General features: G+C 46.4%; 1 protein-coding gene across 2 annotated transcripts in view; it reads right to left on the bottom strand.

The window, feature by feature from the left end:
• Positions 1-18,623, bottom strand: part of Zkscan5 (zinc finger with KRAB and SCAN domains 5) — a 19,083-nt gene extending 460 nt beyond the window's left edge. The window contains exons 1-6 of one of the 2 annotated variants that reach the window (XM_032887246.1): positions 17,473-18,623; positions 14,449-14,581; positions 9,181-9,263; positions 8,411-8,546; positions 2,149-2,745; positions 1-1,273 (exon numbers count right to left, since the gene is read on the bottom strand). The exon at positions 1-1,273 is cut by the window's left edge and continues 460 nt beyond it. In XM_032887246.1, coding sequence (XP_032743137.1) covers positions 162-1,273; positions 2,149-2,745; positions 8,411-8,546; positions 9,181-9,263; positions 14,449-14,581; positions 17,473-17,880 — 2,469 coding nt within the window. In that variant the 5' untranslated portion in view covers positions 17,881-18,623 and the 3' untranslated portion in view covers positions 1-161. Of the gene's footprint in view, positions 1,274-2,148; positions 2,746-8,410; positions 8,547-9,180; positions 9,264-14,448; positions 14,595-17,472 lie in introns of both variants that reach the window. The other variant, XM_032887247.1, reaches the window with a different exon arrangement.
• Positions 18,624-20,209: the final 1,586 nt, after the last annotated feature.

Genomic DNA, 20,209 nt, shown 5'->3' on the forward strand with positions numbered 1-20,209 from the left:
CAGTGTCCCTGAAGGCTAAGCTCTACCTAACAGGGTTTCCCCGCACCTGTAGGTCTGATGGCTAAGAGGGAAACATTTCTGATGCTACACTTATGAGGGCCATGGAAGGCTTCTCTGAAACCAGGTTGCCTCCCAACAGATTCCTGTATGCTGCCGGAGCTTTAGGGGTCTGTCCTCTCGTGGCTTCGCAGATGTTTGAAGAGGCTACAGCTCCAACTGAATCGCATTCCACACTCCTTGCACTGGAAGGGCTTCTCGCCAGTGTGCATTCTCTGATGCTGACTGAGATGAGACTTCAGACCGAAGCCCCTTCCACACTCACTGCACTGATGGGATTTCCCGCTGGGGCAGATTTTCTGTGGCTGTCTTCTGTGCGGACACTGGCTGGTGCTGTCCCTGCATGCATCACATTTCTGGGGTTTCTCTGCAGAGTGAGTTCTGTAGTGCTGTATGAGGTCGGACGTGTAACTAAAGGCTTTCCCACAGGTATCACACTGGTAGGGAGACTGCTCCCCCTGTAACTCTAGCTTCTTATCTTCCATTACGGTCAGGTTCCAGCTGTGGGCCTCTTCGCAGACACTGTTGTTCCCGCTCTTCTGGCCCACATGGAGCATTTGGTGTTCAAGGAGGCTGACGTACCGGAAGAAGATCTCTCCACATTCGTGGCACTGGTGGGACTTATCTCTCGAGTGGAGTCGGAGGTGACCGGCCAGATGTGATCGCCTCCCAAACCCCTTCCCACACTCGTTGCACTTGAAGGGCCTCTCCCTGCTGTGCACACTCTGGTGCTGAACAAGGTGGGACCTCACTCGGAAGGCTTTCCCACATAAGTGACAGGCGTAGGGCTTCTCGCCCGTGTGAACTCGGTGATGTTGAGTGAGGTGGACACGCTGGTTGTAGCTTTTGCCACACTCCTCACACCTGAATGGTTTCTCCCCAGTATGGATTCTCCGATGCTGAACGAGGTGTGCGCTCTGGATGAAGCTTTTCCCACATTCGTTACATTTGTGCGGCCTCTCTCCTGGAGAGGGCTTCTTGTGGACATAGCTGAGTTCATTGCAGTCTGTCCTCTTTGAAGAGGATTGTCCTAGGGTTTCTTTCATGATAACCCCCTCCTGTCCACCTGCCCCGTCCTGGTATTCACAGCCTTCACTGTGACCTTCGGCCTCACAAGCATTCCTTTGGACTTCTCCCGATGCTTCCACGTCTGCTTCTGAAAGCCCTGGAATCTGCTGAACATTCAGTTTGGTGTCCTTACTTCTTCTGTCGCTGCCTACAAGAGGACCAAACACAAAGCTCATCAGCTCTTTCTCAGGAAAAGAATACGCTGTCAAAAAATCCCCTGGTGTCACAGAAGAACAAACGGGGACATACGGATGCGCTAATGCCAACAGCAACAGAGACAATGTTGGCACTGAGCTATGCAAAGAAGATAAAAAATAAATCAAGGAGAGAAAGGAAGAGACTTACTGGGGCAGGGAGAGTGGGGCACCTTCTGGAACCCCAGCAGGTGAGGGGCCAAAGCAGAAGGATATTGGGTTTGAGGCTAGCCTGTATTACATGAGTTCCAGGCCAGCCTGGGCTATACAGAACAAACTGAGTGGGCTGGGGAGGGAGAGTCAGAAGTAGTGACTCACTCCTACAGTCCAGTAGTTGGGAGCCTGAGACAAGAGGCATACAAGATGGAGGCCAGCCCGGGCTACAAAGCAATCCTTACATTTAGAAGGTGGAGGCAGGAGGATCAGAAATCCAGTGTTAAGACTTCACATAGTCTAAGGCCAGCCTGGACTACATGAGACGCCATCTCAAAAGAGAAGAAAAACTTAATATTTGAAAATTTAAGTAAATTAAGAATAAAATGAGCTACAATCTGTGCCTATTACCACAACCCATGTGTTGTTGTTGTTTTTAGTTTGCTTTTGTTCAGCTGTTGTTTGAGGCCAGGCCTCACTATGTAGCTCTGGCTGACCCAGAGCTAAGCACACTGGACTAGCTCTGGAGTCACTTTCATCCCCCTGCCCTTGCTTCCTGATGGCTAGCTAGAACTACAGGTGAGCACCAGCACTCCCAGCCCATCTGTTCTTCCTCCCTAAGCTAATAAATGTCTGCTTCTAACCACTCCTGGAACGCATGCCACCCCAGACGTACATCTTTGGGATTTCTCTCTGAAGTGGCGCTTCAGGTGCTCGATGAGGTGAGAGTGCCGCCCAAAGCTCTTCCCGCACTCGCTGCAGCCATACGGCCTCTCCCCGCTGTGGACGCTGTGATGCTGCACCAGGTGGGAGCTCACTCGGAACGCTTTCCCGCACACCTGGCACTTGTAGGGCTTCTCGCCAGTGTGGACTCTCTGGTGCTGGGTGAGGTGAACCCGCTGATTATAGCTTTTGCCACACTCCCCACATTTAAACGGTTTTTCTCCTGTGTGGATCCTCCGGTGCTGAATGAAGTTTGAGGCTTGGAGGAAAAACTTCCCGCAGTCACCGCATCTGTGGCCTCGCTCGCCGTTCGATTTCTGCTTCCGGTTGACATCCGGGCCTGAGCTCAGAGATCTTTTCGGCCTTGGATTCCTCCAAGTAGGATTCACTTGCCATCTCTGCACAGTGTCCTTCAAGTCACTGACTTCTGCGGACTCTTGAGGCTGAACACTGTTCTGTTCCGTGCTTTCTGCGGCCACCCAGTGTGGGTCAACTGCATCGGAGACCTGCTGCACCACGAGCTCTAGGTTGCCCTCCTTGGGTTCATAATCTGAAACGAGAGAAGGGAAATAGGTCAATTAGCTAGTCCCCACGCCCCGAGCAAGTGACAGAGGAACATAGGATAGGTAAAACCACGTTTGTGTTAGGAATTCGGCTTTGAGAAATGCCCATACTTGAAAGCAAGGCTTTGGAAAACACGGATTGGATACATATTAATGCAGAAGGCTGGGGATGTAGCTCAGTTGATGTGGTGTTAGTCAAGCTATGGGAAGCCCCAGGTTCCACCTCTGGTTGTGGGAGGGCATACCTGTAACCCCTACGCCTGGAGGTAGAGGCAGAAAGGTCAGAGGTTGGGGGCTGGAGAGATGGCTCAGCGGTTGAGAGCACTGACTGCTCTTCCAGAGGTCCTGAGTTCAATTCCCAGCAACCACATGGTGGCTCACAACCATCTGTAATAAGATCTCATGCCCTCTTCTGGTGTGTCTGAAGACGGCTACAATGTACTTACATATAATCAATCAATCAATCAATCAATAAATAAATCTTTAAAAAAAAAAAAAAGAAAGGTCAGAGGTTTAAGGTCATCCTTGGCTTGAGTTTGAGGCCAGTCTGGGCTACATGAGACCCCAGTGAAAGGAAGTGAGAAAGGAGGGCAGGGTGGCTGGGGTGGCAGCTGTGAGGCACCATGTCTTATTTATACGGAGCTGGGGGTGGACCCCAGGCCTGTGTGTACGTTAAGCAAGCACTCTACCAACTAGACTACAGATGCTGTCTTCAAATGATTTACTCATTCCTTAAATTCACCTTCAAATGTGACAGGGTACTTTTTTAAGGATTTGTTTATTTTAGGTATACGAGTACACTGTTGCTGTCTGCAGACACACCAGAGGAGGGTATTGGATCCCATTACAGATGGTTGTGAGCCACCATGTGGGAATTGAACTGAGGACCTCTGGAAGAGCAGTAAGTGCTCTTAACTGCTGAGCCATCTCTCCAGTCCCGAGTATTTTTTTTTTTTTAATTCTAGCCTTCTATGGTGCTATCAGAAGTCGGCAGGCATGAAAATGAGAGGATGTGGCTTTTTTTTTTTTTTTAAGATTTATTTATTTTATATATGAGGACACTGTAGCAGTCTTCAGACACACCAGAAGAGGGCATTGGATCTCGTTACAGATGGCTGTGAGCCACCATGTGGTTGCTGGGAATTGAACTCAGGACCTCTGGAAGAGCAGTCGGTGCTCTTAACTGCTGAGTCATCTGTTAAGAGCTGTTAAGGGATATAGGGATATATAGAGATCATGTCTCAAAGGAAAAGAAAAATTAAAAGATAGGACTGGGGTTGGGGGATGTACCTCACCGCACATCAGCACAGACAAGAGCAAATACAGATTAGCAGAATGCAAGAGATCCTGATTTCAACAAGCAGCACCACAAAAGAGAAAAGGAAAAAATCAGAAATTAAGAATGGTATAGTTGGGCTGGAGAGATGGCTCAGCGGTTAAGAGCACCCGACTGCTCTTCCAGAGGTCCTGAGTTCAATTCCCAGCAACCACATGGTGGCTCACAACCATCTGTAAAGAGATCTGGTGCCCTCTTCTGGTGTATCTGAAGACAGTTACAGTGTACTTATATATAAAAAATGAATAAATCTTTAAAAAAAAAAAAAAAAGAATGGTTTAGTTTGTGGGGGTGGGGGGTTTTGGTCAGGGGTGGGGCGCTTGCCTAGGAAGGGCAAGGCCCTGGGTTCGGGACCAAGCCCCGAAAAAAAAAAAAAAAAAAAAAGAATGGTATAGTTAGGGGCTGGAGAGACGGCTCAGCGGTTAGGAGCACCAACTGCTCTTCCAGAGGTCCTGAGTTCAATTCCCAGCAACCACATGGTGGCTCACAACCATCTGTAATGAGATCTGATGCCCTCTTCTGGTGTGTCTGAAGACAGCGACAGTGTACTCATAGACATAAAATAAAAAAATCTTTTTAAAAGAATGGTATAGTTAATAGGCAGAGAAACTGGAATGACTGGATTTGAGTTCCTGAAACCTGAATGCACACATATACACTGAATGCACACATATGCACTGAAATACTGCACACACATACACCACATGCTCTCACACATGCCTCTGACAACCCGTAAGAGCCTCTATACTAACTGAAACACACACACAAGCAACACTAGCTAGGTTTAAATTACACAAGTGAACTGTACTAACTTTAAACAGAGACAATGAAGAAGATATTTGCATTAAATACTTGTTTTTTTACATTTATGTGTATCTGTGTATGACATGTGCGTACCGGTGGCCTTGGAGAAGACGATCACCTCAGATCACCTGACACAGACGGGTGTGAGCTGTCTGGCACGGGTGCTGGGAACCCAGCACAGATCCACTAGAAGAATGCTCTCCTCCATAAGTCATGTTCCCAGCCCCAAACACAGCGTATTTAATGTATAATCAATTCATTGAGGTAAGACATAATAAACCAATGACCAGAACACATGTACAAATAAATCCAACAAAACAAAATCCAGGGGCTGCTGAGGTGGCCCAGTGGGGTGGAGGCACTTGCTGCCATGCCCGACGGCCTGAGTTTGATCCCCGAACCCACATGTTGGAAGGAGAGAACCAACTCCTACAAATTGTCCTCTGGCCTGCCTATTTGTGCTGTGACACATGCAGACCAAGCCTTGCTCCTTATTCCTTGCTCCTTATTAAGGGTTAGGCTGTTTATACAGAGCTAGGGGTGGACCCCAGCTCCCCTGAGGCCCTGATGGAGGGAGAAAGATTAGGTCCTTGCCTAAGACCAGGGACTGACTTGTCAAGGCCAGTAATGGCCAGGGGCCAGGGCCTTGGGGGAGCTGAAGTTTTCTGGATCCTGAGAATTCAATGTCTGCCCCCTTGAAGGGTTAGGGTTATCAGTCCTCAGGCTGTTGATCAGTAGGTCTATAGTGTGACTGAGATATCCTATACTCCCTCTGTGCAACACTGCTTGACTAGCCTGACGACTGTCCCATTTTTCCTCCAACAAGCTATAAATAAGATGGTGGATTCCATGCACTTGCCTAGCAAGGCCCTGGGTTCGGTCCCCAGCTCCCAAAAAAAAAAAAAAAAGATGGCGGATTCCTTAATAAACTTCCGTGAGCCATCATCACCTTGTGCGAGACCTCCTCATCCCAAGCTTTCCTACCTTCTTACTTTCCAATCCCGTGGTCCGCCCCATCAGGACGCTGTCACTGAATTCAGGTCACCCCCGAACAAATAAGTCATTGTAAAAAAGAGGTGGACCAGTGATATGAGGATGGGAAGGGAAAATGCACGAGGAAAAGGGCCACAAAGAACTAAAAAGGCCAGGGCTGGAGAGATGGGGCTGCTCCTCCAGAGGTCCTGAATTCAATTCCCAGGAACCACATGTGGCTCATGTATACTGTGAACTGATGCCCTCTTCTGGCAAGCAGGTGTATATGCAGATAAAGCACTCATTTAAAAAACCAAAACCAAAAAAAAAAAAAAAACAAAACACCAACCTAGTGCCATTGAGATACAGTGATCACCACCATACTAAAGAAATACTCTCAGTGAAGTTTCATATGCTCTCAAGGTTAATCTTTATTGACAAATGGATTGGATTTAGAATCACCTAGAAACAAACATCTGGATGTGTAAGGGTACTTCCAGAAGGTTGAACAAAGTTAGGAAGACCCGTCTTGAGTGTGTGTGACACCATCCCACGGGCTAGGGTCTTGGACTGTATAGAACTCCCTCTGCTTCCTGGCTGTGGAATCCTGTGACCAGCTGCCTCATACGCCTGCTGCCAGGCCGTCCTCACCATGATGGGCTATCTCTGAAACCGGGAGCCCAAAGAAGCATTTCTCCTCTTAGGATGCTTCTTTTCAGGGATTTTGTGCCAGAAACGAGAAAAGTAATTGAGACAGGAGTTTTCCATGATTGAGGATTATTCTATTAAGAATTACCCAACTTGGGGCAGGAGAGATGGTTCAGTGGTTAAGAGCACTGACAGCTCTTCCAGAGGTCCTGAGTTCAAATCCCAGCAACCACTCGGTGGCTCACAACCATCTGTAATGGGATCTGATGCCCTCTTCTGGTGTCTGAAGACAGCTACAGTGTATGCAGGACCAGCGTTTGTTTCCCAGCCTCCACACCAGGTGGGTCACAACTATTTGTAACTCAGGAGGGATGAGAGGCCCCCTTCTAGCACTAGGCATGCATGTGGTCCATGTACATACATTCAGGCACTCAAAACACAAACATATAATTAAAAAAAGCCTTATGACCAAAATTCTGCATCACTGGCGTGTGGTGGTAACCACCTTTAATTACAACACTTTAGGAGTCAGAGAACCCAACTTCTGTCAGTTTGAAGCCAGCATGATATACATAGTGAGTTCCAGACCAGCTACAGTTACACAGGGAAACCGTATTTGGAAAACAAAAACAAAAACATAACCCACAAAATAACAACAACAATTAAGCATCTTCTAAATTGTGAAACTGAGTTTATTAACTCCAGCATTTGGAAGGCTGAAGCAGGACGATCAGGAATTCAAGGTCACTTGGGTATACATACTGAGACTGTCTAAAAAAAAAAACCAGAAGGGGTTGGGGATTTAGCTCAGTGGTAGAGCGCTTGCCTAGGAAGCGCAAGGCCCTGGGTTGGTCCCCAGTTCGAAAAAAAAAAAACAAAAAAAAAAAAAAAAAAAACCCCAGAAAACAGGCAGAAGAAGATAGGTCAGTAGTTGAGAGTATTTGTTGCTCTTACGGGGGCCTGAGTTGCAAGCACGTAGTGACTCACAGTTATCTATAACTCCAGTTCTAACACCCTCTTCTGGCCTACATAGGCACTCGGCATACAGGTGGTATACCCGCACACATGCAAACAAAACATTCACATATGTAAAATAAAGTAATCTCATAGAACAAAGGCAGGGCTGGTAACTTGACTCATCGGATAAAGCCACTTGCCTTGCAGGCCCAACGCCTAAGGTTGACCCCTGTAACAAACATAAAGATGGATAAACAGGAATGATTCACAAATGTCCCTTGCCAGGTGTGAGAGCACACACCTTTAATCCCAGCATTTGGAAGGCAGAAGCAGGTGGATCTCTGTGAATTTGAAGCCAGCCTGGTCTACAAAGCAAGTCCAGGCCAACCAGAGCTACAAAGTGAGATCCTGTCTCGGAAGAAAAAAGAAGCTGTCCTTTGACCTCTATACAATGGTGTGCAAACACATCAAACATATATACATAATAAACAAGTAAAAAAATGTAAAAACTACCTCCCTCATACTAATAGTCTTAATCACACCCGTAATAAGCTAGAGATAACTGCAAAAACATGTTGATTCACTTTCAAAGATTGTAAGGTAAAGGGAACTGGAGAGATGGCTTAGCAGTTAAGAGCATTGGTCGCTCTTGTAGAAGACCCAGGTTTGATTCCCAGCACCCACATGGTGGCTCACAACCATTTCCAGATCCAAAGGATTCAACACTCTTTTCTGGCCATGTGGACACCAAGCATGAATATGGTGCACACACATGAAGGCAGGCACTCATATAAAACAAAATAAAGAAAAATTAAAAAGATTATAAAGTAAAGCTAGAGCGATTAAAACATGCATGGGTAAAGGCCACGCTATACAAATTCTTTACACGATAACAAAACTGGTGAGCCCGCCCCATGCAGGCTGACAGTTCTTACCCACAGGAGTGGTACTCTCACAATCCTCCTTTCTGCCATCCCTACTAAGAGACTTCTGGGACTGGTCCAAATGTCCCCATTCCTCCAGGATGAAGGACACAGCCACATCAGCCACGTCTTCAATTTTCACCAACTTCTGAAATGGGAGATCTCTGCTAAATTCCCACTCCCTGTGTGCAAATGAGGGCAGTCTGCAGTGAGGGCAAAACCTGAGAGCACTAAGCCAGAAACCAGGGGAGAGACTGTGCATCCAAAGGGCAGGTAATAATCGGAAGGGAAAGGGCAGAGGGAAAGAACAGAAAGTATCAACTAAGGACAGGCCCGGCAGCTAGCTCAATATATCTGCTAAACATGGCGTCACAACCTAGACTTCCAGGCAAGTGAATCTCGATGACGGACTGTCTAGATCAAGTCAGCCTGTAGACAGCCCTGTGAGTAATCCTTTCTTAATTAAGAGAATAATGGGGGAAGACCCAACCTACTGTGGGCGATACCATTCCCTAGGTTAGGTTAGTAGAGGAGAGAGAGATGAGTGGTTGCCCACTTATTTTTTTCTCTGGTCTGAATTGTGGGTATGATGTGGCAGGTGACCACCGGTCTCAAGTTCTTGACACTCTGAGACCTAAAGGTAGCTAAAACAAACCCTGTTTCCCACGAGCTATGTTCGTCAGGGAATTCCCACAGTAACCAGGAACAAAACTAGGACCAAAGGGGATGGAGGCTGAGAAGAGGTATGCATTTTCATGGAGGGCAGGGGAGTGCTAGCTCACCTGGGGCCCTGCTGAGAGGAGTGAAGCTGTTGGCTCCGGGCTGTCCTTCAAGGGAACGGAAGGAACCTGGAGAACAGGAAGGGCTGAGTGTAGAGAAAAGGAATAAGTGAGAGTATCTGGTCAGGTCCACAATGTCATCATACCCCGCCTTTGCCTGAGGACTTGATGAACCCAAGCTAAGCTCACCTTGGCTTTCAGGAGCCTTTCCGTTCTGGCCTGTGCTCCCCTACCCTTTATAGTCCCTCCTTTCCAAAACACCACACCAGCTGGGCATGCTTTTAATCCTAGTGCTCAAGAGACAAAGGCCAGTGGATCTCTGAGTTCAAAGCCAACCAGGGACACTTAGTGAGTCACCGCCCCACTCCCTGCTCCCCCATCTAGAAATGAAATCTCTCAGTCTCCTGCTTTGGTCAAGCTAATCCCTCCCGGGCCATGCCTAAGTAATAGACACATTCAATTACACTCAGGGCAAACCTGCATCTCCCAGAGTTTCACAGGTTTTTAATGTGCTAACAACTCCCCTTCAGATCTCAGTACAGGGCAGATTCCGTCTTACTCTAATGCCTGACTAACCAGATCCTACTCCCCCAGCTCCCCAAGTAGCTAGTACCACAGGCGTATGCCACTGTGCCAGCAATGTGGTCTGGTCTACTGACGAGGTCAAATGAACACAATTTAGTTTGTGAGTTTTTCTTATTAACCAACTTAAGATGATTTTAAGAGTAGGATTAAAGCCAAGCGTGGTTGTGCTCACCCTTTAATACCAGCACTTAGGAGACAGAGGTAGGCAGAAGGATCCAAGTGAGTTCAAGGCCTACCTGTTTGACATAATGAATTCCAATACATCTACAACAGAGCTACATGAGACTCTGTCTCAAAAACAGAGAGAGATTGTACAACAATTATATTGAGGCTTCCTAAAGGACAAAAAGAAACTGTTTCACAACTAGAATGATGTTATTACATGTAACAATTTTTTAAGATTTATTTTTATTTTATATGTATAGATATGGTGCCTCCACACCACATGCATGCACAGCCCACAGAGGTCAGAAGAGGGCATCAGAGCCCCTTGGGAAGAGAGTTACAGACAGTTGTAAACTGCCATGTGGGTCCTGGGAATCAAACCTGGATCCTCTAGAAAGAGAGCAACCAGCTGACTCTTAACCAGGTCAGCCCATATGTAATCATTTCTATGCTCCATCTCAGCACAGGACAAATGACTTGCCCTGAAGGTGTGGCACATGGACACAGACACTGCTAGAAATCCATTTCCTCAACACTGTTATTAAGAATCGTTCAGTCATTGTTCCTTGCAAGGCCACAAATGACTACAGTGCTAAGAATGGAAGCATACTGGATGCTGCTCTGTCAACTTGCCAAAGCCAGGGGTCTTCTAGGAAGAGGGATTCTTAATTGAGAGAACGCCTCCATAAGCAAGACTATAGGGTATTTCTTGACTGATGACTGAAGCGAGAGGGCCTGGGTCACTGTGGGCCCTGGGTGATCCTAGGTGCCATAAGACATTAGGCTGAATAAGCTATGAGGAGCAAGCCAGCAAGCAGCACTCCTGCCTGGCCTCCGAGGCAGCTCTTGCTTCCAGGTTCCTGCCTTAAGTTCCTGGCCAGACTTCTCTGGACGGTGGACGAGCTATAAGACTAAATAAACCCTTTCCTCTCCAAGTTGGTTTTGCCTATGGTACCTTATCGCAGCAAGAGAAAGCTAATTAAAACAAGAAATTTGGCTGGGAGGCGATATCGCAGAGCTTTAGCCCCAGCACTCAGGAGGTAGGAGCAGGCAGATCTCTGTGAGTTCAAGGTCAGCCTGTTCTACAGAGAGAGTTTCAGGAGAGCCAAAGCAACACAGAAAGACCCTATACTGAAAAACAAAAACAAGCAAACAAACAACCCCAAAACAACAACAACAACAGCAATCCAAAAACCAAGAAATCAGTACCAGGAGTTGGGTATCTATGTGACAGACCTGATCATGTTAAAAGGCCTATGGCATTCTTGGTCAGTATTGAATCACTTAGCACAAAGAACTTTCCCAAATGATGTTTCCCAACAAGATCTTGGATCGTCACATTATTCCAAAAAGACAGTATTGCATAATAGTGATCTTTAATCTGTTATGATATTTGCATGTCAAAATGTATGGATATAAAAAGGTTTTATTTTTACTAAAGTATCTTAAAATGGTGGGGGTTTTGTGGTCTGAGAGACTGGGGATGCAGCTCAGTTAGTAGAATGCTTGCCTAACACATTGGGCCCGTGGCTTCCAGCCCTGGCATCACAGGCACATGGTAGCGCATGCCTGCAATCCTCGCACTTTTAGAGGTAGTGACAGAACTGACAATTCAAGCCACTGTCAGTTAATAGTGAGCTTGAGGCCAGCTATAGACCCTATCTCCAATCAAACACACATGGTGTGGGGCTGCAGAGATGACTCAATGGCTAAAACACACACTGTTCTTGTAGAGGACCAGAGCTCAGTTCCCAGCACCAACATCAGACAGCTCACAGTCACCTCTAATTCAATGCCTTTCCTGACTTCTGCAAGTAATGCATGCACATGGTGTGCAAGAAAAACATTCATATGTATGTATGTATGTGGTGGGCAAGAATCCACTAGTAATCCTAAGAGTTGAGAGAAAGTTTTATTTTCTAAGAGGGGGCCAGCGCCATGTTAAGTCACGTGATGTCTCAAGCATGGGAACCTTAAACAAAGAGAAGCCACTAGGCTGGCAGACTCTTGGTCCCCTGCTGTGTGAGAAGTAGTGGCAGCTCAGAGAGTTAGAAATTAGAAGCTCCTTTTTAAAGAAAGTTGTTTAGAAAGTCTTTCAGGATACTCATATTCCTTCTAATGTGGGCTCCACGGGAATTCTGGGTTAAAACCCCAGTTAGACAAGATGCTCCTTAATGACAGGTATTAGAAGGTTGATTAAGTTTGTTTTTAAGAAGAGAGTAGGGATTACCCAAATCATGTGGGGATTTTCATCCATGGTTCGGAACTTAGATAAGGAAAAATTAGTCATTGACTCCAAGTAGAGAGTTGTGATATTTACAAGTTATTAAGGTTAAATAAAAATCTGAGGCTCCGGGTAGAGAGCTTGACATATGGATATATTTTGGACTAAAGTCCTGATTTGATAAGTGGCTTATTGGTATTAGAATTGATAGAAGGTGTTCAATTTGTTTTATGAATTACCCTGCTAAAGGCCATATGGCTCATTGACGCTGGCTAGCGAGGGCTTGTGGTTATTTTTGATATTTACCACAACAGGAAACTCAGGTTCTCTCACCGTGGGCTCCACAGGAATTTTGGGTTAATTTCCTGATATGACAGATTAGAAAAGCCTATCAGGCTCATTGTTTAGATTACTTCCTTCTTTAAAGTTGTTTAGTCTTCATGATGGGTGTAACTTTGAGTTTTATGGTTATATTATTACTCTGGGAGAGCATGCAAGATATAAGCTTTTCTGGTTACAGACTAAGGAACACAGTATTTTGGGAGAAAGATTTTGTCTTTGTGTTTTTAAAAATGGTGATTAGACTCTGAAAACCTCACAGAGTTATACTGATTAGATTAGAGATGGGGAGACCGCCTGAAAAACTAAATTCAAGAGAATCAAACAAAAAGACATCTCTAGGGGCTGGAGAGATGGCTCAGCAGTTAAGAGCACTGACTGCTCTTCCAGGGGTCCTGAGTTCAATTCCTAGCAACCACAGCTCACAACCATCTGTAATGAGATCTGATGCCCTCTTCTGGTGTGTCTGAACAGCGACAGTGTGCTTATATATAATAAATAAATAAATCTTTAAAAAAAAAATCTCTATCTTAAACTTTTGTCTTGAGAATCATATTATTCAGAATGTACCTATTTAGATTTCTGATCTCAAGACTGATTGATTATAGTCTCATAGCCTGTCAGGCTGTTTAACTTTGAAAATACATATTTTATTAAATAGTTGTCAGATAGTATACAAGCTAGCCAAGATATAACATAGATTTTAAGCCATTCTTAAGCTGGAATGGATAGTTAAATTTTCTGTTTAACTGATAAAGCGTTGGACTGGGTGTTAGGTATATTTTTTGCTTTTAATTACAAAATGATAATAATTGTGCTCAGCTTATAGTTGAGAGAAAAGTTTTTTTTAATTAGACAAACAGGGTGAAATGTAGGATGATGTCATACAGGTGAAGGCAGGTACAATATAGAACGAGGCCTGTCATTGGACAAGAAGGAAGGATGGGCGGGAGAAAAGTTTTAGAGAGAAGAGGAGACTGGAACCGAGGAGTGCAGAGAACGTGGAGGCTGATGTTAGGATTCCTCTCTGCACATTTACAGGTGGTTATGAATGTTCTTAAGGGATGGATGTGTACAGGGCTTTGTGTGTCTAGGTAGGCAACTATATCTTATCAATTGGGTCAGTTATTGTGTTGTGTGTTCTTTCATGTGGCAAGTTAGGTTCAAGAGAAGGTGTGGTGGCTGGAGACATGTGTATGGTGGCAACCTGCCTTGGGAACTAGATGGGTAGAGAGATTGCTGCCAGGCTCAGAGAGAAGCCATCGGCAGTGTGATATGGGATGGGGCAGAGCAGGTGAGACGCTTTGCTGACTGAGATGAAGATGTCTACCAGATATCTTGGGGCACTGCGGTGCCAAATCTAGTGCTGGGTAAAAGACAGCATTTTTTATAATTTTACAGCAACATACATGTGTGTGTATGTATGTATATATAATGTTAGAAACTTTTAAAACCCTATAGTTCCTATATGCAGCGACATCATTGTCATTATCATTTCTGTCATATTTCTGCTTTTGGAGGGGATGCTGGAAATGGAACTAAGGGTAGGCTGTACCACTGAGCTATGCCCTGTCCCTACTGTAGCTTTCTTAGTTTTGTTTTGGAGACAGGGTCTCAAGCAGCCTAGCCTCAAACTTGCTACATAGCCAGGACGACCTTGATGGTCCTCCTGCCTCCACCTCTTGTGTTGGGATCACAGGTGTGCTGCACACCTGCTTATGGGGTGCGAGCAGCAGAACCCAGAGCTTGCACTCTAGGCAAGCACACTGCCAACTGAGCCACATTCCCAGGGCCCTTTCCTGGATTTAGAATGAAAGTCTATATATATAGACTCAGCCATCCAAGAAGCTAGCCCTCTCTCCAGGAGTCCACTTGCCCACACTCCAGGCCCCCATGAACCAGTGCCCCCGTTTTCTAGTCATATTGACCATTGACTGCACTGAGTCGATGACCCTCACCATTCTCCTCCAGAAGATTCTGTGGCTCTTGATCCAACTGGGCGTCCACAGGCAGAAACTGGTGACTGAAGGACTCCTGCGTGGCTCCGGGTGGTACCATCTTCTGAGGAAGTACTTCAGGACATGTGACAATCTAACAACCACAACTACAACCAATCAGCAAAATTACAGATGGGGATGGGAAAGAACCCATTAGAGTCTATTAGACTGTCACCTGTCCCCTTGCCCAATACTCAACTTGGGTCTACAATGAGCCAATTACAAGGTAGCTTAACAATATGGTTTATTTCTACTGGGAAAAGACTTCCATGAGACATACCCACATGCAAATACTTCATTATGAACTCCATGTTAGATGGGAAAGAAACGTGGCTACAAGATCCACTTTAGCTGAGAGGCTAGGGAAGGGGATCACTCTGTAAACACCTAAAAGACGTTAAGAAAGGGCTGGAGAGTTGATTCAGTAGTTAAGAGCATTGACTGCTCTTCCAGAGGACCGGAGTCAGGTTCCTAGCACCTACGTGGTGGCTCACGACCATCTGTCACTGCGGAGACAGACGCTCTCTTCTGACCACTGAGGGCCGCAGGCATACATGTGGTACACATTTTTACATACATGCAGGCAAAAGACACATACACATAAAATAAATTAAATCAAATTTTAAAAAAGATGCTAGAGAGATAGCTCAGCGGCTAAGAGCACTTTTGCAGGGGACCCATGCTTGGTTCCCAATACCCATATTAGTTGGCTCACAAGTGTCTGTAACTCCAGCTTTGGGGAGCAAAATGCCCTCTTCTGGCTCCTGATGGTATCAGCACATACACGCACGCATGCACACACACACACATGCACGCACACACACACATGTGCACACACACACATACACACACAAACACACAGACACACATGCACAAACACACAGACACACGCACGCGCACACATGCATACACACACGCACGCGCACACAAACACAAACACACACACACACAAACACACAGACACATGCAAACACACGCATGCGCACACACGCGCACACACACGCGCACACATACACACACGCACATGCGCACACGCGCGCGCGCGCGCACACACACACACACACACACACAAACTTTAAAAAGAAGGTATCCAAATGCAAAGGCAAAGGTGGAGAAGAAACCCAGGCACAGAAAGAGTTCTCAAACTCTCAAATAAAGGGGTCTGGTTCAACCCAGGACCCCTAAGAAGCTGACGGTGGGTAAAGGTTAGTAAAGGGGAGAGAGGAAAAGGGAAGTTGGAAAGGCCACTATGGGACCCAGGAAGTCACTGCTGGTCCTACTAAGATTTAAGATAGTTTACGTTCCCCATGCCTGTAATTCCACCATTCAGGAGGCAGAAGTGGGAGGATTGCAGCAAGGTCTAAGCTAAACTGGGCCATACCCTGCCTCCAAAAGTTCATGTCCAGCATCATGCCAACCTCCACCACCCTACTCGGGGCCTCAATTCATCTTAGGCTGTACATAATTGCTCTGCTCCAAGGCTGTGATGGTTTGGATATGCCTGGCCTGGAGAGTGGCACTTTTAGGAGATGTGGCCTTGTTGGAATAGGTGTGTCACTCTGGGTGTGGACTTAAGACCCTCACCCTAGCTGCCTGGAAGTCAGTCTTCTCTTAGTGGTCTTCAGATGAAGAGGTGGAACTCTCAGCTCTTCCTGCACCATGCCTGCCTGGATGCTGCCATGCTCCCACCTTGGTGATAATGGACTGAACCTCTGAACTCATAAGCCAGCCCCAATTAAATGTTGTCCTTCTAAGAGTTGCCTTGGTCATGCAGTCTGTTCACAGCAATAAATCCCTACTTAAGACAACGGCGTGGCTTACTCCTAGAAATTCTAGAAAGCATTAAGACCCTGCATTCAAATAAAGTTCCTGTTCTTGCCCTTCCCTATATGCCGCACTGGGTTCAATCTCTACCACCCCCCTCCAAAGGGGAGGAAATCGGGGGAACCAAGGCACACCGGCATAATTGTTGCCTCAGTGTTCTGAAGGGAGAGAGGTAGGAAGAAGATCAGGAGTTTACATGAAAGAAAAGGAAAAAGAAAAACGGAGAAAAACAAAGAAAGATGATAAAATCCCTTCTGCTAGATGATCCTTCAGGATGGCTGCAGTCTGGGTACAGGTCAGCAGCCACCCCTTCCCTGTCACCTGAATAACAGGGTGAGCTGAAGCAGATCGAGAGTCCGAGGATATAGGGCTGGAGAGATGGCTCAGCGGTTAAGAGCACTGACTGCTCTTCCAGAGGTCCTGAGTTCAAATCCCAGCAACCACATGGTGGCTCACAACCATCTGTAATGGGATCTGATGCCCTCTTCTGGTGTGCATGAACACAGCCACGGTATACTCATATAAATGGAATAAAAGGTAAATTTAAAAAGAAAGAAAGAAAGAAAGAAAGAAAAAAAGAAAGAAAGGAAGGAAGAAAGAGAAAGACAGACAGACAGACAAGTAGGGAACATGAGCTTAATTTTCAAGAAGATTGGGAGAGGGCTGGAGAGATGGTTCAGAAGTTAAGAGAATCGACTGCTCTTCCAGAGGTCCTGAGGTCAATTCCCAGCAACCACATGGTGGTTCACAACCATCTGTAATGGTATTCAATGCCCTCTTCTGGTGTGTCTGAAGACAGCTACAGTTTACTTATATATAATAAATAAAACTTAAAAAAGAAAGGGAGGAGGAGGGGGGAGGGGAGGAGGAGGGGAGGAGGAGGGAGGAGGGGGAGGAGGAGGAGGAGGAAGAAGGGGAGAAGGAGGAAACACCAAGTTGGGTATAGTGGCACACGCCTTTCATCCCAGCACTTAGGGGGCAGAAGCAGGTGGATCTCTCTGAGTTCGAGCCTACATAGTGAAATCCAGAACACCCAAGGATACATAGTGAGACTGTGTCAAAAACAACAGCAAAGCCAGAATATGAATGACTGAAGCACCAGAGGGCTAAGACTGCAGGGCAGATCCTTCCTCAGTGTCCCTGTTTCCTCCCGCAACTCACCTGTTGCCTGCGCTCCTCCAGTTCTCTCTGGATACTCTCTATCACAGCCACGGCTTCTTCTCCGCTCTCGGGGTGATGTTCTCTCACCCAGGCCTGAAACTCTTCAGGCAGGATGGTGAGGAACTGCTCCAGCACCAGCAGCTCCAGGATCTGCTCTTTGGTGTGCAGCTCCGGCCTCAGCCACTCGCAGCAGAGAACCCGGAGCTGGCTGAGAGCATCGCGGGGTCCTGTTGCCTCGTGGTACTGGAAGCGCTTGAAGCGCTGGTAAAAAGTCTCAAGAACTGGCCGGTTGTATCCCTGCATCCAGGAACAGTCCTCTTCTTCTACTTTTACTATGAGAAGGTCTGCTTGCTCTTGGGAAGTCTCAGCGGGAGGCTCTAAGTGTATAACTGCCCTGGATTCTGTCATTATCCTTCCAACTCAGAGTCTCCAGAGTCTGCCCGCACTAACCCAAATCGTTCTCTGCTCTTCTAAAGGGCACTTTTTGCAGTGAACAACCTTACTGGTATGTCGGAAATTATTATTAGCCAAGAGAGGTGGCAACGACGTCATCTACACTAAAGAAAACCACTCAACAATGTCATTCACTTTAAGATATTGACTACAAGTTAGTCATCGCTTCACCCATAAAACAACTAATAGTGACTATGTCCGGATTTTAATAACGCAAAAAAAAAATGGCCATTAAAAAGTGACATCAGACCAAACTTAAAAGTTTTAGAAATGAAAAAGTCCACATCTCATATAAATAATGGAATAAGATTATTCCAGATAGAGTCGTTTCTTCTCTCGATCATAAGCCAAACTTAAGTCAGAATAGGAGTGAAAACCATTAAAATGGTCATATCTCGTCCTGGCTTTCAAGCCATAAGGGCTTGACAGATAAACGGAAGACTTCATTAGTTCTAGGAGAAGCACGGTTATACTCAGAAATTCGGACCTGGATTCTTCGGAATAGCCCCTGACCGGGAGAGACAGACCGGCCGGGTCAAGGTTAGGGACAGGACCCTGTGTGCCCTACCGGCTCCTCCCCAGTCTCTAAGTCCCGGGGACCCAAAGATCAAACTCCCCGCAGCCTAGGCTTGGAAGATGGAGTTCTCACAAGCCAAGAGAGAGGAACGTCCGACACTTTCCAACAGTTCATCGCCGGAAGTAGCCAAGTGCGAGTTTCAGCCAAAAATCCCACCCCCAAGAGCGCTTCCGCAGCCTCTCTAGGAATCCCGGAGGTCCTAGCCGCGCAGCGGGAGGGAGGAGCTACTTCTGAGCCCGCCCCCTTGTGGAACTGACCAATCAGCCACCCTCAAGCAAGAGGCTACTAGAGCCTGAGAAAAATAGAGCCAATTTATTTCCCACCCCCAAAAAACGGAGCTTGGGCTTCGCCCCACCCCGGTAGGAATCTAGGGGGGCGGGTCTGGGGAGGGAGGCTAGAGCAGGTCCACACTCTCTCTCCTCTGATTGACCGAACACATCCTCGCACCGCAGCACTCTGGAATTAAAGTAGGTCTGCATCGTCCCTGACACGTTTCTAAGCACACGCAAAGACATTATTAACTGCCCTAAAAGTGATCCAGAGGCTCTCGGGACTATATCTCCCAGGGAGTCACGCGCGAGCAACACAGTCCAGCCAATATGGCTACGCTTTCTTCTGTCTCCAGAGTTTATTAATATGCTGGGGTCAGGTTTGACTGGTTCCGTGATAAAGGCTCTTACTGCCAAGACTGACAACATGACTTCGATCCCTGGATTTGAGACATCCAAAAGTTGTCCTTTGACTTCCACAAGTCCCTGTGTAAGCCCCCTTCCCCAGGCATTAGATAATTTTTAATGTTAAAAGGCATCAGGGAGTCTATTATGAAGACAGGTGGTTATATCAATTGATTGTTTATAGTTTTAACACTTCTGCACTTCACTAGCCTTTAAAAAACAAAACAGGGGTTGGGGATTTAGCTCAGTGGTAGAGCGCTTGCCTAGCATGCGCAAGGCCCTGAGTTCGGTCCCCAGCTCCGAAAAAAAAGAAAAAAAAATAAAAAAAAAATAAACAAACAAAACAAATGCAGCAGAGGGAAAAGATGCCTGTTTTCGTGTCGGCTGGAAAGCTGAAGGATGCGCCGAGAGCATGGCGGCCAGGGGCCTGGGGAGAAACTACACTTTGAAGAAGGGAGTTTTGTTTAAAAACCGTTACCCTGGTTGGGGATTTAGCTCAGTGGTAGAGCGCTTGCCTAGCAAGCAGAAGGCCCTGGGTTCGGTCCCCAGCTCCGAAAAAAAAAACAAAAAAAACAAAAAAAAAAACCGTTACCCTAAATTGTAAGTCCCATTTTAAATAGTCTATCCCTCTCTTGTGCTGTATCCATCATTTTCCAACCCTTCAAATACCGGCAGTACCAGAGAGCCTGTTCACTCTAAGGAGTCTCACCGAAACAGACAACTGTGGAATCGCGATCCCTGCAAACAGTTGAAGACCTAGTTACAGAACTAAGGTCACAACGCTGAAGGCGGCGGGAGGGCGTCTCTCAAATCCACGATTCGAGCAAGCTGTATTTTGGGGTGCACCCAAGTCTGGCTAGCCAGCCATCTCACCCTAAATCACTGCCATGGTTCACAACCTATAGTAATTCTAGTTCTAGGGTATCTGATGCCCTCTTTCTGGCCTCTGTGTGAACGACACACAATGAATTAAAGATATGTTGTTCACACACACACACACACACACACACACACACACACACACACACACACC

Source organism: Rattus rattus, chromosome 16 (genome assembly GCF_011064425.1).
Source record: "Rattus rattus isolate New Zealand chromosome 16, Rrattus_CSIRO_v1, whole genome shotgun sequence".
Classification (NCBI taxonomy): domain Eukaryota; kingdom Metazoa; phylum Chordata; class Mammalia; order Rodentia; family Muridae; genus Rattus; species Rattus rattus.